Here is a 13,930-nt window from a genome sequence, read left to right on the forward strand (position 1 = left end):
ATATTAGTCTGTGTTATTCACTGCGTTACTTGCTAATAAACCTTCAAAGCTGTGTTGGATAACCCAAGATGCACAGCCTACTTATGTGTCTAATAGGCAGGAGCACTTTTTTATTTTTCGGCTTCCTTTAAATAGGAGCGAGATGACCAATTGCATGACTGGCTCAAGCGTTTTGCTTACTGGCTGAGAAACCTGACTGCTTGTGCAGGCGAAGAGGGACGTCCCTGATGAGGTGAACTTCGAAGACGAGGTGACTGATGACGAGGAAGAGGAGGAGGAGCAGTTGGGGCCTGTTGAGGAGCAGCGCGGAGTTATCCTGCACCTCTTGTCCCAGCTCAAGCTGGGCATGGACCTCACCCGGGTAACCTTGCGTCCCGCACGGGAGTTGGTCTCTCTACGCCACACTCCGAGTGGCGCTGTTGGCCCGCACTGCGTCTAGCAAGTGCATGGCCCTGTGCCCCCGTCTGTCATGGTCAGTGATCTTGTACACGGGCAGTTTGGAGAGTCATGTGACTCTCAACAACGACCGCCCAGTATTGACCCAACCGCTAGAGTAAAACTGAAATATAAACCTGGCCGGTTTAATGAGATGCAGGGTAGATATTGATTATCGTCAATTATCAAGGTTGTCTGATGTTTATTGCAAGTGATAAATTAGCAGCTGTGTTACATAACACGTGGATCAAAATCAAGATGCAGGAAAACCAATGGGATTGTGTGCTGTAAATAGTTTAAGAAATGAAAAAAATCAGGACGTTCATCAGTTCTGTAGATCAGTATTCTTTACTGCACTTGTTCCAATATTGGAAAAATTATAAGCCATTCATGATCTCGGTTCATGCATCAAATGTTACACGTAATGATTGGTTGTTTACATGTTATGCAATTTACATGCTACTTATGAGACAAATGGAACAGATGCGTCAGAACAAATGATACTAAACAATCAATTCTTGAATGCAATCGTGATTGCCACGTGTGCGGCAAATTGATCGACTCGCAGAGAGGACTGAATCAGTACGTGCCCAGCAAATGTGTATTGAGCTGAAGACCACGCCACGGGGACGTGTAATGACGTGGGGCACCGGCTGGGCACGCATTGACGGCGCCATGACCACCTTGCCCCCCCTCCCCCGCGATCATCCCCACGCAGGTGGTGCTGCCGACCTTCATCCTGGAGAAGCGCTCCCTGCTGGAGATGTACGCCGACCTCCTGGCGCTGCCGCAGCTCCTGCTGGCGGTGGCGGACGCCGCCACCCCGGAGGAGCGCATGTTGGCCTTCCTCCGCTACTACCTGGCGGCGGTGCACCAGGGCCGACGCGGCGCCCTCGCGCGCAAGCCCTACAACCCCGCGCTGGGCGAGACCTTCCGGTGCTCGTGGAGCGTGCCGCCGGATGGCGGGGACACGGCCGGCGCCAGCGAGAGCCAGCAGCAGCAGCAAGCCGCTGGCCCGGCACCCGCCCCGCCGGCCGAGCAGCCGTGCCCAGGCAAGGCGCCGGTGGCGGCGGCGTCGTCATCTCCCAGCCGGTACGGGGTCGCGATGTCTGGAGGCTTGGGGCAGGGTTCGCTGTGGTTAATGTGGTCATGGTAGCGTTGGGACGATGTTCTAAGCAGGGTAGCATTGTCTTGTGTTGGAGTGACACGGCGCGCTTGTGATTTTGTGCGTGTGGGCTTGAGTGGATGTGTGGGTTGGTGGTGTGTGCATGTGAGAGTGGGTGACTGTGGATATGAGTATGAGTGTTTGTCGGGAATGGTAGTGTCTTGGTTAACGTGCTGTGCTATGAACCTGGCGACCTGAGTTCGATTCCCACTCATGGCCAACACTAGTGACGATTATCTGAACCGGTCCTGGGCCTCCCCTAGGTCAACTCAGCCTAAAATGAGTACCTGGCACAATGTGTAAACATCAGTATTTGGGAGACAAAGGCGGTCGAGCGTAGTGCTGGCTACCCCCCGCCCCTCGTGTGCCAAGCCGGCCTTCATAGGCTGCTGGGGGATCTTTGTGTGTTAGTTGGGGGATCTTTGTGTGTTAGTTTGTTTCTCTGGGTGCTATTGTATGTATGTTTATGCAGAAGTTTATTCAGGAGTTCCCATGTCTTCGTGAGTTTTGTGTGTGGGTATATGGGTATGTGTGTGTCGGTGGTCTTGCTTGCGTGCGTGCCTTTTGTGTGACCCATTGGGGATTGCTGCTTTGCCTCCGGGCTGCAATCCATGTAATTGTTCCGTTTGTTTTTACTGCTAATGCAACACAAACTGCTCGTGGTAGTGGACCCAGCCTCTCCATTTTTCTTGTCTATCGACCTGTGGCATTCGTGCATGCAGCCTCCACAGAAATTGGAGAATACATTTCAGGCATCTGGATGTGCCTGTTTGGCTCTGGGATAATGCTGATGCCTTGCTCGGAGAACCAAGCCAGCTTTGTTGAGATGCGCCGGTACTCCGGGTTTTCTATTAAAAATGAAATACGATTTTCACAAGCCAGTGCGTTTGACGTTTAAGAGATATCTCAGACGATATCTGTTAACTGGTTCTTCTGAAATCTAGTGCGTGCGTGTCTGTGTTGTGCTGCTGTGGTTAAAGCAAGGTTCAATTATAATTACAAAACCATTGTTAGCTTGAATGGCAATTGCATTTGATTGCATGTCATTACGCATGGCACAATTGCACATGGAACCCAAGTCTGATTGGGATGTGTTCTATCATGGACAAAAATTACATCGAGTTTATATGTGAGGCTTTTATTTACTAAAATCCGCACTGTAATTGGACTTAAAAATTACACATTGGAATTTGACATTGCACATGTTTTGATAGATTAATGGCGATGTAAGCGTCTATAATTACAGGCATTTGGAGAATTTAATTCTCTGTCCACTTTGAGCAGTGTGCTGTCCATTTTCCAACGCAGACAAAACATAAACTGGAGAGATTCGGTCTTTTCAAAAATGCTGTATTGAACATGTGCCATTGTCTTAGAAACACTTCTAAATCCTTATTACAAGCAGCAAAAAAACAGTTTGACTGCAAAGTCGATGCTTTAGATTTAAGAGCAATTGTTTCAATTACATTTTTATCGGGCAACTTCATGGCAGGACATTGTAAACAGCTGGGAAATTTGGACTAGAACTTGGCAAGAGAGCGCTGTAGACCTGGGCCGCACTCATCATACACAAAGTGCTTGCCACGAATAAACCACAATACTTTTGCTGATCTTGTCAAGGAGCATAAACCATCATCACGCAAATTCCGGTCATCCTGGCAGAGTCTTTTGGCTAACCATCGAACAAAGACGGTCACTGCATCGCGCGCTTTCGAATGTGCTTCCACGGCCGTCTGGGACGCTTTTTCTTCTGATATTAGGAAGCCACTGGAGCTGTGCACTTTTAAATTCTAAACGTCTTTCTCTAGAAATTGTGTTTGTTGTCCTTCCCCCAAACCCCCAATTAGCACGGTTGGCTATGTACGTTGTGAAAGAAGTTGAACGTGTAGAGGAGAGAGGCTGGGGGGGTGGTGTACGTAGAGGACAGGTTCCTGAAACAGATATCAGAGTGGCATCCAGTGGTTGGTGACCATGGGGAAGATCTAACGCTGGATGGTGGTGGCGATGAGACTGTGAGAGAGGTGACTGTAAGGGCAGGACTGAGTGACAGACAATGGTGGTGATAAGGTTGTGTGTCCACTTTGCAATGGGCACAGGATTTAACAGAACGAGAAAAACACAGGCCATGTCGAGGCGTAGTAGTGTTAGTGGCGTTGACTTCGATAACCTTTCGTCCCTGACCTTGGCGGGCGTTTCCTTGGTACGCCGACAGTGGCAGTGACCCCGGAGTCACGGGGCAGGAGCGGCCGCCGGGCTCCGCATGCCCGCCGCGCCCGGCTCGACCGCCGCCACGTGAGCCGCCGCTGCGCTTGCGCTTCACGGCCGAGCAGGTGTCGCACCACCCGCCCATCTCCGCCTTCCATGCCGAGTGCCCGGAGAAGAATCTGTGCCTGAATGCCCACGTGTGGACCAAGAGCAAGTTCATGGGCATGTCCATTGGCGTGGGCCTCATCGGGGACGGTGAGCACGTGGCACCCTAATGGGGGGGGGGGGGGGGGTGGCACATGCACGTTTTCGGTATTTCGTTTTTTTTCAAATTGCATTCTTCTCGGGTCTTATTCCAATTATGCCATCACTGTTGCGGCGTAAGACAAAATTATCAGGTTTAAAACGCTCTCAAAGCAGGGCATAACAGGTGACCTTGTTAATCCACATACTAGGGGATGCACGATCTCACGTGTTGTGTCTAGTAATTTTTTTTCGTAACATGGCAGTCAAACTGATACCTTTTAAATTTCAAAATTCCACCACACGATAGAACTCCGTTTAACCAGAATCTAAAGCATCACCGGCTCAGTGCTGCAAACCCTCGGCCACTTCAGGGGTCACGGTGCTTTTAGAGATTCAGACGTCAGTTCAACAAGAAGAGTGGCAGGAGCCCAGCATGAAGGGGCGTTGACACGGGCACACAAATGTGATGAGTGGTGCCACAGGGTCACCACTGTACTGGCGGTGGAGTCACAGCACTGACCCAGCACCGTTGAGATGCTCGGTTCGAGTGTGGGCCTCATCCACACTCCGATTAAATGGGCTTCTCCAAGCATAGCGAGGTTACCACATCGACGACCCGATGTGGTTACCTCGCCCGTGGAGATGCGACCTACGTTCACCCTGTACGTGTCAACCTTACCACCGCTGATGGCTTGTAACAGCATTGATTAACATTGCGGAGGCGGTGTGTTTTACGCCCCAATTGCTTTTGATCCGGTGTCTTTTAATTAAGTGGAATAATTTGCTGTGGAAGTGGATGCGTTTGAGGCAGTGGGCAGACGCTCCATGAGAGGTCTGTTACCTGTGGGGGGGGGGGGCAGCGTGTCACGTCAAGAGTGTCACGGCACAGAGAAGGAGGAGGAGTTCTGCGCCGCATGAGCAAACAGCGGCATCACTTCCCCGCAGGGGCTCGTGTCTGCACGCGATTACACATCCGCTTGCCCTTTCGTGGACAGGGATCGGTTGTAATTAAGCGAGTAACCATGTGCATTAAAGCAAAAGGGAGATCTGAAACGAGAAGAAAGACTGGAATTATCCAAAGCGACGAGACCGATTCAGTGTATTAGACGGTGGAAGGTGTTCATTCAGCCCTACTACCGTTGGTGTTGAGCGCATGAAACGGAACTGCAGAATTAAACGAAACAGCAAAGCAGTAAAGTTCTAAAGTTATAATTATAGTTTTTTGTTTCATGCCTTGTGGCAGGTAGATAGGAGTGACGTGGATTGTAGTGTTGCAGGACCGTGAGGAATGGCGATGACATGGCGAGGCCTTGATCCAACAGTGGATAAACAATGGTCGATGAGGATGCCGCCCTTATGTCCATGATATCACACACTGCCGTGAATGTCCTCTGTTGTGCCTCGGCGCTAATCCTGCTCCCGATAATCGGCAGCTGCTAATAGGTATCACGGGGATCTATAGAGTACACGCGGTGTTACGTCAGTTCAAACATTGAATAGTCAAAACATTCCAATGCAGAACCTCCTGCATTCAGTATTGAGACTCGGAAGAAACTGTCCCATGTAAATAAATGGCATTGTTTTATTACTAATTAATTTGGTTAGGATTTAGTTATTTTCTCTCTCATTCTCAGAGCATGGCAATCGCGTGCGCAACCACAGGGTGGTGCACAGCGACGCGAAGGGCGTCCCGCACGTTTCAGCTGTGGACGCGCAGCGTCCACACCACACTGCACCACGATGCGGCGCATTTTCCTCCCATCCCAGCGGAAGGCACAGGCGGCCTCTTTTTCATTGCCTCTTGTTGACGAATGCACCGTCTTGTCTGCCAGAGGAAAATCTAATCAGAGTCAAAAGAGTCTCCATATCCCTCAACACCCCACGGGTCACGGCAAGTGGCCCCGATTGATTTCAAGCAAATGACATTTCTCTTGGCAAACAGTGTTTATTGTGCATGCCATGCCACGCACAAACAAATGTCTCGCCGCCGCTTCGCTGACTCCGCGTGAAGTTCGTGCTCTCTCGGTGTGCATACCTGTGCATGCGTGTGCATGCGTGTGCATGCGTGTGCATGCGTGTGTATGCGTGTGCATGCATGTGTAGTGCACGTCCGTGGAGGGATGTCTGGCAAAAACAACCCTCTACCTCCTCGTGGTGCCGGACGGCAACGCTGTGGTGGGCAGTGCCGTGGGGGAAGGGCCAATTTAGATTGGCCTTTCCCTTCATGGCGTTTGTAACCACCACAGTGGCCAAATGGAGGCTCTGGACGGGTGCGAGGGGCTGGTAACCCCTCCACCTTCAATTAACTACCACTAAACTACGAGGCAAAACATTTATTAAGCTTGTGCCAGAGGCCCCGGCGGGACAGGCGTCTATAACGTCTCCTGGCCAAACACCATTTGGCGGAGCCAGGAGACTGAATCCTTACCCTCGGGGCTCCTCCAGAAACAACAAAAAGCCACTACGGATGGTGGCCACGTAGAATGTTCGAACACTCACTGCGGAGGAGAGGCTGCCACTCCTTTGTCGGGAACTGGACCGGTAACGCCTGGATCTCTGGTATTCAGGAGGGTCCAGTGAACCGGCTCTGGCTCCTGCCACCAACACGCTGTTCCGGCATCGGCGCATCCACACAACATCATGGATGCATGCCGGTCCCAAGCAAGAACATCTGCTAACAACATAGTGACGGAACAGTGGATGCGGGCCCATGTCCTTGACACCAGGACCTACCGTGGAGCTGATCTGCTCATTGACCATAGACTTGTCATCTGTAAGATGCGCCTGCCATTCTTCCACTCTGGTGGTGGGTGTACACCCAGGACCCCATTCAGACCCATAGTGCCATGGTCTCAGCTAGCTGACGAAAGTTGAAAGCGAGAATTCCATCATCGCTTGCGGCTGGGGTTGGCATCGTCCCCCACTCCTCCTGATGTCGAGGGGAAATTGGGCGAGGTTTGGGACTGTGGCTCATGCAGTTGGAATGGCTGCTTTGGGTACACGATCCAGACCTCCTCAGAGACCCTGGCTGACAGAGGAGGTGTTCAGGCTGGCTGAGAAAAAGCGACAGGCCCACTCTCATTGTCTACAGAATCCCACGTCAGATAATGAGGAGGCTTACTGCAGCCTTCGCTCGGAGGTTCGGAGAGCCGTGAGGCGCTGCAAGGATGGGTTGTGGTCGCGGGTTGCTGAGGAGATGGAGTCTGCCTCAATGGCCCGCGATCACAAATCGCTCTTTAATTCCATAAAAAAGTAACCTGCAGCGCCACACCTATTACCATCATTAGGGGAAAGAACGGTGATCCAATCTCCGACCCCCCAGGAACAGGTTTGCAGATTTTCTGAGCATTACTGTGAGGTCCTGGGGGAGGGCAAATCCATCAGCCTGGAAAACATCGTGGAACAAAGTGTGGATGACCCTACTGAGGCTGTGGTGCCTCATCTATTGGAAGAGGTCTCCCTCTGTGAGTGGCTGGCTGAGGTGCCATCAGTTGAGGAAGTACTGAAGGCGATCCAGAGCCTGAGACCAGGAAAGGCACCAGGCAGAGATGATCTCCCAAGCGAAATGCTGAGGGTGGGTGGTGTTTGTGCACAGACTGCCCTACATGACATCATAACAACAGTCTTGACCACTGGACGGATTCTGCAGGATTGGAAGGATGCCTTGGTGGTCCCCCTCTTTAAGAAGGTGGACCGCACAGACTGTAACAACTACAGGGGCATCTCACTCCTCAGTGTGCCGGGAAAAGTCCTGGCAAGGATTATTCAACATTGCCTTGCCAGGATGCTGAGGAGAGGCTTTCGGAGCCCCAATGTGGTTTCAGGAAAGGGCGATCCTGCACAGATGCCATATTTTCTGTTCGTCTGCTACAGCAGAGGTGTAGGGAATTCCAACAAGATGTACATCTCTGCTTTATTGACCTGATCAAGGCCTATGATACCATGAGGAGGCCTGGGCTCTGGGTTGTTCTTCGTGCTTTCGGAGTTCCTGACCCGCTGCTCACGATCATTATGGACCTTCATGATTGTGAGCGGGCCCGGGTAAAACTACGTGGCCAGGAGTCAGAGCCATTCCCTGTTCACTTTGGGGTGCGACAGGGATGTCCTTTGGCTCCCACATTATTTAACATCTATTTCGACCACGTAGTTCGTGAAGCCTTAAGTAGCTGTACCGGAGGAATTTCTATCTGGTACAGATACAATGGGAGGCTGATCGATGCCTGGGTGTGGTCATGGGATGGCTCCCTATTGCTCAACTATGCCGATGATCTGGTAATTGCTGTTCACTCAGAGGAGGAGTTGGAGGTGCTGCTGCTGAACCTGGAGCTTGCCACTAAGAGGTGGAGACTTACCCTCAGCCCCACCAAAACTAAGCACCTGCCTGGGTATTTTGTACTATCAGACACTCCACCCCCACAACTCCGAATTGGTGATAGGCCAGTTGTGGAGAAAGTGGAGAGTTTCCCATACCTGGGCAGTGTGCGCATAACCGGCTCTGGTTTGACAGTAGAGGTCTCACTTCGAATCAGTCCAGCGGCATTATCTTTTCATCGGTTGCATAACGCTGTGTGGAAGCTACTTGGTCTGTCGCTCGCACTTAAACTTCAGGTCTTCTTGGCCACAGTCATTCCCTCCCTTCTCCACGCTTGCGAAACGTGGACCCCCCCTAATAGAACATCTTTGCCGGTTATATACATTTAGGCTAGCCCGCCTACGATCCATCCTGGATTTAACCAGGCTGGATTGTGTGAGGAGCTCACATATCCTTGAAAGATCTGGACAAAGTCCCATAGGTGAGCTCCTCCAGCAGGTAAGGCTGCATTGGCTGGGTCATGTAGCCCACATACCCGGCCACCGCATGCCGAAACAGCTTTTGTTCGGCCGGATCGAGGGGGCTAAACGGACACGGCACGGGCTAGAGAGGAGATGGAGTGATGTGGTACAGGAGGATGTGGAGCTGAGTGGACTTGCCGATGACTGATACCAGCGGTGTCAAGATCAGCCTCTGTGGAGAAGGCTTGTGAAGGATGCTATTGGGCAGTTTGAGGCAGTCGCCCTCCAACACCAATGGAGGGGGGAGGAGCGACGCTCACAACAATGAGCGGCGCGCCGGGTGGCTAAAGAACAGCAAGTTGGCACAGTAGGGGGCACAGGTGGTGCATCAGCCAGTCATCTGTCAGTCAACCCGTGGCACTTGGGTCTGCCCTGTGACCTGCCAGCGGGCGTTCGACACTTCACGTGGCCTTAACGTGCACATAGCCTGGCACAAGCGTCGTGGTGACGTCACCGCCACTTAGTGGCGAATGGCGGTTGTTGTTGTAGTGCACGGTAGTGTCGCGGTTAGCGCACTGCGCTACGAACCCGGCGACCCAAGTCTGATTCTCGCTCACGGCCAACATCGGTGGCGATTATCTGAACCGGTTCTGAGCCTGCCCTAGGTCGATTTAGCCTCAAATGAGTACCTGGTGCAATGTGTAAACATTGCCACTCGGGAGATGAAGGTGGTTGGGCGTGGTGCTGGCCACCCCCCTCTTCGTGTGCCGTGGCGGCTTTCAGAGGTGCTCGCGAACAGCACTTTATCTTTGCATGACTGTGTACTTGTGTGTGTGTGCGCGCATGCCTGTGTGTGCGAATGGGGATTAGTGGCGCAGTGGATAGTGCACTGTGCTAAAGATCTGGTGACCCACGTTAAATTCACACTCACGGCCAACATCATCCACGAATATTCTGAACCGGTCTTGGGTGGTGAGTATGTGGCCATCCACCCCCCTCCTGTTTCGTGCCGGCCTTCATAGGTGCTCACTAACAGAACTTGCCCCAGCAATCTGCTAAAGGATGAATAGGGGATCTTTGTGTGCAAGTGTCTGCGCGTGCGCATGCACACGTGTACAATCGTGAGCATTCCCTCGCATGCGCGCGTGTGCGGACGCTTATACATGCGCTTGTGCGCGTGCGCAGGAGTCCTGCAGCTGCTGGACTGTGGGGAGGAGTACACGTTCACTCTGCCGAGCGCCTACGCCCGCTCCATCCTCACGGTGCCATGGCTGGAGCTGGGGGGAAAGGTCCACCTCGGCTGCATGCAAACCGGATACTCCGCCAGCGTCACCTTCCACACGAAGCCTTTCTATGGGGGCAAGCTGCACCGGTACGCCACCACCACCATCCACAAGCAAAGCGCAAGCAAGCGCCAAGTAGAGGCCACGGTGCATTGCCAGAATTGAGGATGGGGGCTTAAGGTTAGATGGAAGGGGTTTGGGTTGGTGGAGGAGAAGGACGACTACTATTCGTACCTGGTTATCTGGCAAGTTTGGTTATTCTCAGTGAGAAGGTGAGTACTTTTGCCTGGTAGGCTTGTTGGTTCGGGTCAATGATAAGGCTAGTACTAGCGCCTGATCGGTTACGATTTGGGCCAATGAGAATGTCAGTACTAGCAGCTGGTTTTCTTCATTGGTTAGGGCAAGGGGTGTTGCTAGCGCTTGATTGGTTAACGATCTTAATCCAAACTCTGCCCCTGCTTCCCACTGCCACGGGACGGCCTTTACAGTTTGTCGGACGCATTTGATTGGTGGGGTTTAACGTCGCCATGCAGTAATTCACCCCTCCACCTCAGCGATACGATGAATTGTCACCCTTAGCTCTTGTCATTTGGAGTAAATGATTGCTTCTTTCTTGTTGTTTTACCCATCTCATTTACATTGTTCATTTCCGTATGGCTTGTGCAATTGTGTTCACCCCATTAACCTGAATGTAATATAAGCATGCAATTTGCGTGAATCGTCAATTGTTGCGTGCATGGTTTAATGCATGTATTGCCGGTATAAAAGGTAATTGAACCCTCGTCCATGAATTATTCAGAACAAGGCCAAACAAATATTTAGTTATTTCGTGATTTTCAGAGTCAAAGAAACACACAACCCACCCACTACATGTATTGAAAGATAATTTCATATCTAGTCGTATAAATCTGAGCCATCCACGACAGTGGATGTGATGCATGAGAAGGTTCATCGATAAATCCATACATCCTTACCTTCCTGGTTTACAGCTCTCAAGCTCTGCTGCCACACTGCCCTCTGCTGGCAGCGTGTGAGAGGTTCATAGTTGGAAGTCGTCGGTTGAAGGTCGCAGTGGTTTTTCTGCTAAAAACGAATGTGGAGTTATGCGCATTTTCATCTCTATGAATCTAATTCAGCGGTGGAAATTCCACATTCAAATGCCAGGACCATGTTTTTAGGACAACCAGAGTTGGCAGATGAGGTGTAATTACAGAGGGGGTGTAATTGCACAAGGGGAAGCCCCCATTACATTCCTTATCACCACCAATTCCCCTGCCAATCACACTACGCCACTGTTGTACCCAGGGCTTCATTTCACCCAGGTCTGTCCGGGACCCAGAATATGTTTCCATACTTGGCACTCCCGCGTCTCGAAACCTCTCGCTATAGCTGTGGTATGCACGAGGTCGTGGGTTCGATACCGATCCTGACAATGCCTGTATATTTGGAGTTTGCATGTTCTCCCTGTGATCACGTGGATTTATCTCGGTTTTTGCCTCCACATTTAGAACCTGCATTTAGAGTATTTGGCTGTTATAACTTTCCACATGCTAAGCCACTTTGCTATTATTTGTGGCCAGGTCGCTTCTGAAGAAGAGCTCTCGCTCAGTGAGCCTTACCTGTTAAATAAAAAAGTAGTTAGAGTTAAATATGCCTACTCTAGTGACCTGGAAAATATTCGGCGACAATTTAAGTGTGACGTCGCAGTCTCGCCGTGCCGCACTTGCGCACAGGGTGACGGCGGAGGTGAAGCACGTGCCGAGCGGCACGGTGGTGTGCAAGGCGCAGGGCGAGTGGAACGGCGTCGTCGAGTTCGTCCACAGCAGCGGAGAGACGCGCAGCGTGGACATCGCACGCATTCCCGTGTGCAGGAAGCGAGTGCGGCCCGTGTCGAAGCAGTGGGCCTTCGAGTCGAGGTACTGCCACCCCCGGCACATATGCCCACTGCCCTTGACCTCGCTTTTAGTCATTTGGGCCTGACTTTTGTAGTATGGTGAATACATTGTCGTTGCCGTTACTGCAGATTTGGCCAGTTTTTCTTGCACTGAAAACATGCAGAAAAGTGGGTTTTTGCAAAAATGTGAATTAGACACTTTGCGTGTTTTTTTATGTATGTCTGTCCGTGGTTCTGCAACTAACCGTGCGAGTTGGTAGTAGGTGCTGCAGAACCTCTGTGAGTGGGATTGCATGCGTGCAAATACGTGTTTGTGCCTATGTGTGCGCCTATATTAGGATCAGTGGTGTGGTAGTTTGTGCTCTGCGCTACAAACACGGCAACCCGAATTCGATTCCCGCTCATGGCCAACCTTGGTGACGACTATCTGAAGTGGTTCTGGGCCTCCCATAGGTCGAATCAGCCTTAAATGAGTACCTGTGCCATGTGTAAACATCATTATTGGGGTGGCTGGGCATGGTTCTAACCATCCACCTCCGTGTGCCATCTCAGCCTTCATCGGTGCTCACTAACAGTGCTTGCCCCAATAGTTTAAGACTATGGGAGGGACCTTTTTGTTTTTGCCTATGTACGTACGTGTATGTATTTGTTTTCTTGAATGTGTTTGTGCTTGTCCTTGTGTACGTTCGTGGGGAGAGATGGCGCAGCGGTGAGTGCGCTCAAGTTACGCTGCATGAGCAGCGTAACTTGAGAATCGAAGTCCGGCGACCCGACTTCGATTCTCGCTCATGGCCAAGAACCAGTGATAATTAGCTGAACCAGTCCTGGGCCTCCCCTAGGTCGACTCAGTCTCAAACGAGTGCCTTGCACAATATGTAAACATCGCCACTAGGGAGACAAAGGCGGCCGGGCATCTTGTTGGCCATCCACCCCCTTGTGTGCCATGCCAGCCTTCATAGGTGCTCGCTGACTGCACTTGCCCCAAGAGTCTGTGAAGGCTACACGGGGGATCTTTGTTTTTGTACGTTTGTGTACGTGCCACCCCCCACCCCCGTGAGTTTGGGAAGCACCACTGCACACGTGGTGACCCAACACGCTGACCAACCCCCCGCCCCCGCCACACAGACGCCTGTGGCAGTGCGTGACGGAAGCGTTGCGCGCGGGTGACCTGGAGCTCGCCACGCAGCACAAGCACGAGCTGGAGGAGCGCCAGCGGCAGGAGGAGCGGCGGCGTGCCGAAAGCGGCACGCCCTGGAACACGCAATACTTCAGCAAGGAGGTGCGCTACTCACTCATTCAGCCGCACGGTAGCCGACGCACACAGAAGGTATCATCAGCCCAATTCACGTGCTGAAGGAGGGGACACGCCTAAGGGCACATCGACCGCAGAGAGCGTGCTCATGTTCACGAGCTAGATGGGATTGGGGCAAGCATGGTGAGAGCTGGCAGTGGCTTGGGGTGGCTTTCACCGAGCTGTGGAGAGAGGTCTTCATCGTTGATGAACAATATCCCACTGGCCCCCACGTGGATTGGCGAGGCACTGCTGTTTGCTCCAACAAGATGCCAATTATTGTGTCACCAAGTGCGGACCTGGACACCCTCTCATGGATGTCCCCATCTGCCGCTGCCGTGCTGCACTGAGAGACGTGCAATAACTGCGGACGCTCATGCAGAGTAACTTGTCTCGCACACGCAGCGCTGCGGGAGGGCTTGAGATGCAAGAGGGCAGCTATCCCACTGTATGTTGAACTTCTTTCGTACCGTAATTGGCCATCGGAGGTGCGGGGTGTGCGAATCGGAGGTGCGGGGGTGGGGGGAACAACAAACTAAACACAAAAAGCAGCTCTTAAGAAATGAGTCTTCGAGCTACATTGGCTTCCTAATATCGGAAGAGCGTTCCAGACGGCCGCAGAAGCGCATCTGAAAGCA

General features: G+C 51.9%; 1 protein-coding gene across 1 annotated transcript in view; it reads left to right on the plus strand.

The window, feature by feature from the left end:
- Window positions 1-13,930, plus strand: part of OSBPL11 (oxysterol binding protein like 11) — a 30,643-nt gene that overhangs the window by 14,979 nt on the left and 1,734 nt on the right. Inside the window, exons 8-13 of the mRNA XM_078860149.1 lie at window positions 209-361; window positions 1,154-1,527; window positions 3,813-4,060; window positions 10,010-10,196; window positions 11,841-12,023; window positions 13,127-13,280. Coding sequence (XP_078716275.1) covers window positions 209-361; window positions 1,154-1,527; window positions 3,813-4,060; window positions 10,010-10,196; window positions 11,841-12,023; window positions 13,127-13,280 — 1,299 coding nt within the window. The remainder of the gene's footprint in view (window positions 1-208; window positions 362-1,153; window positions 1,528-3,812; window positions 4,061-10,009; window positions 10,197-11,840; window positions 12,024-13,126; window positions 13,281-13,930) is intronic.

This window comes from Lampetra fluviatilis, chromosome 10 (genome assembly GCF_964198595.1).
Source record: "Lampetra fluviatilis chromosome 10, kcLamFluv1.1, whole genome shotgun sequence".
Lineage (NCBI taxonomy): Eukaryota > Metazoa > Chordata > Hyperoartia > Petromyzontiformes > Petromyzontidae > Lampetra > Lampetra fluviatilis.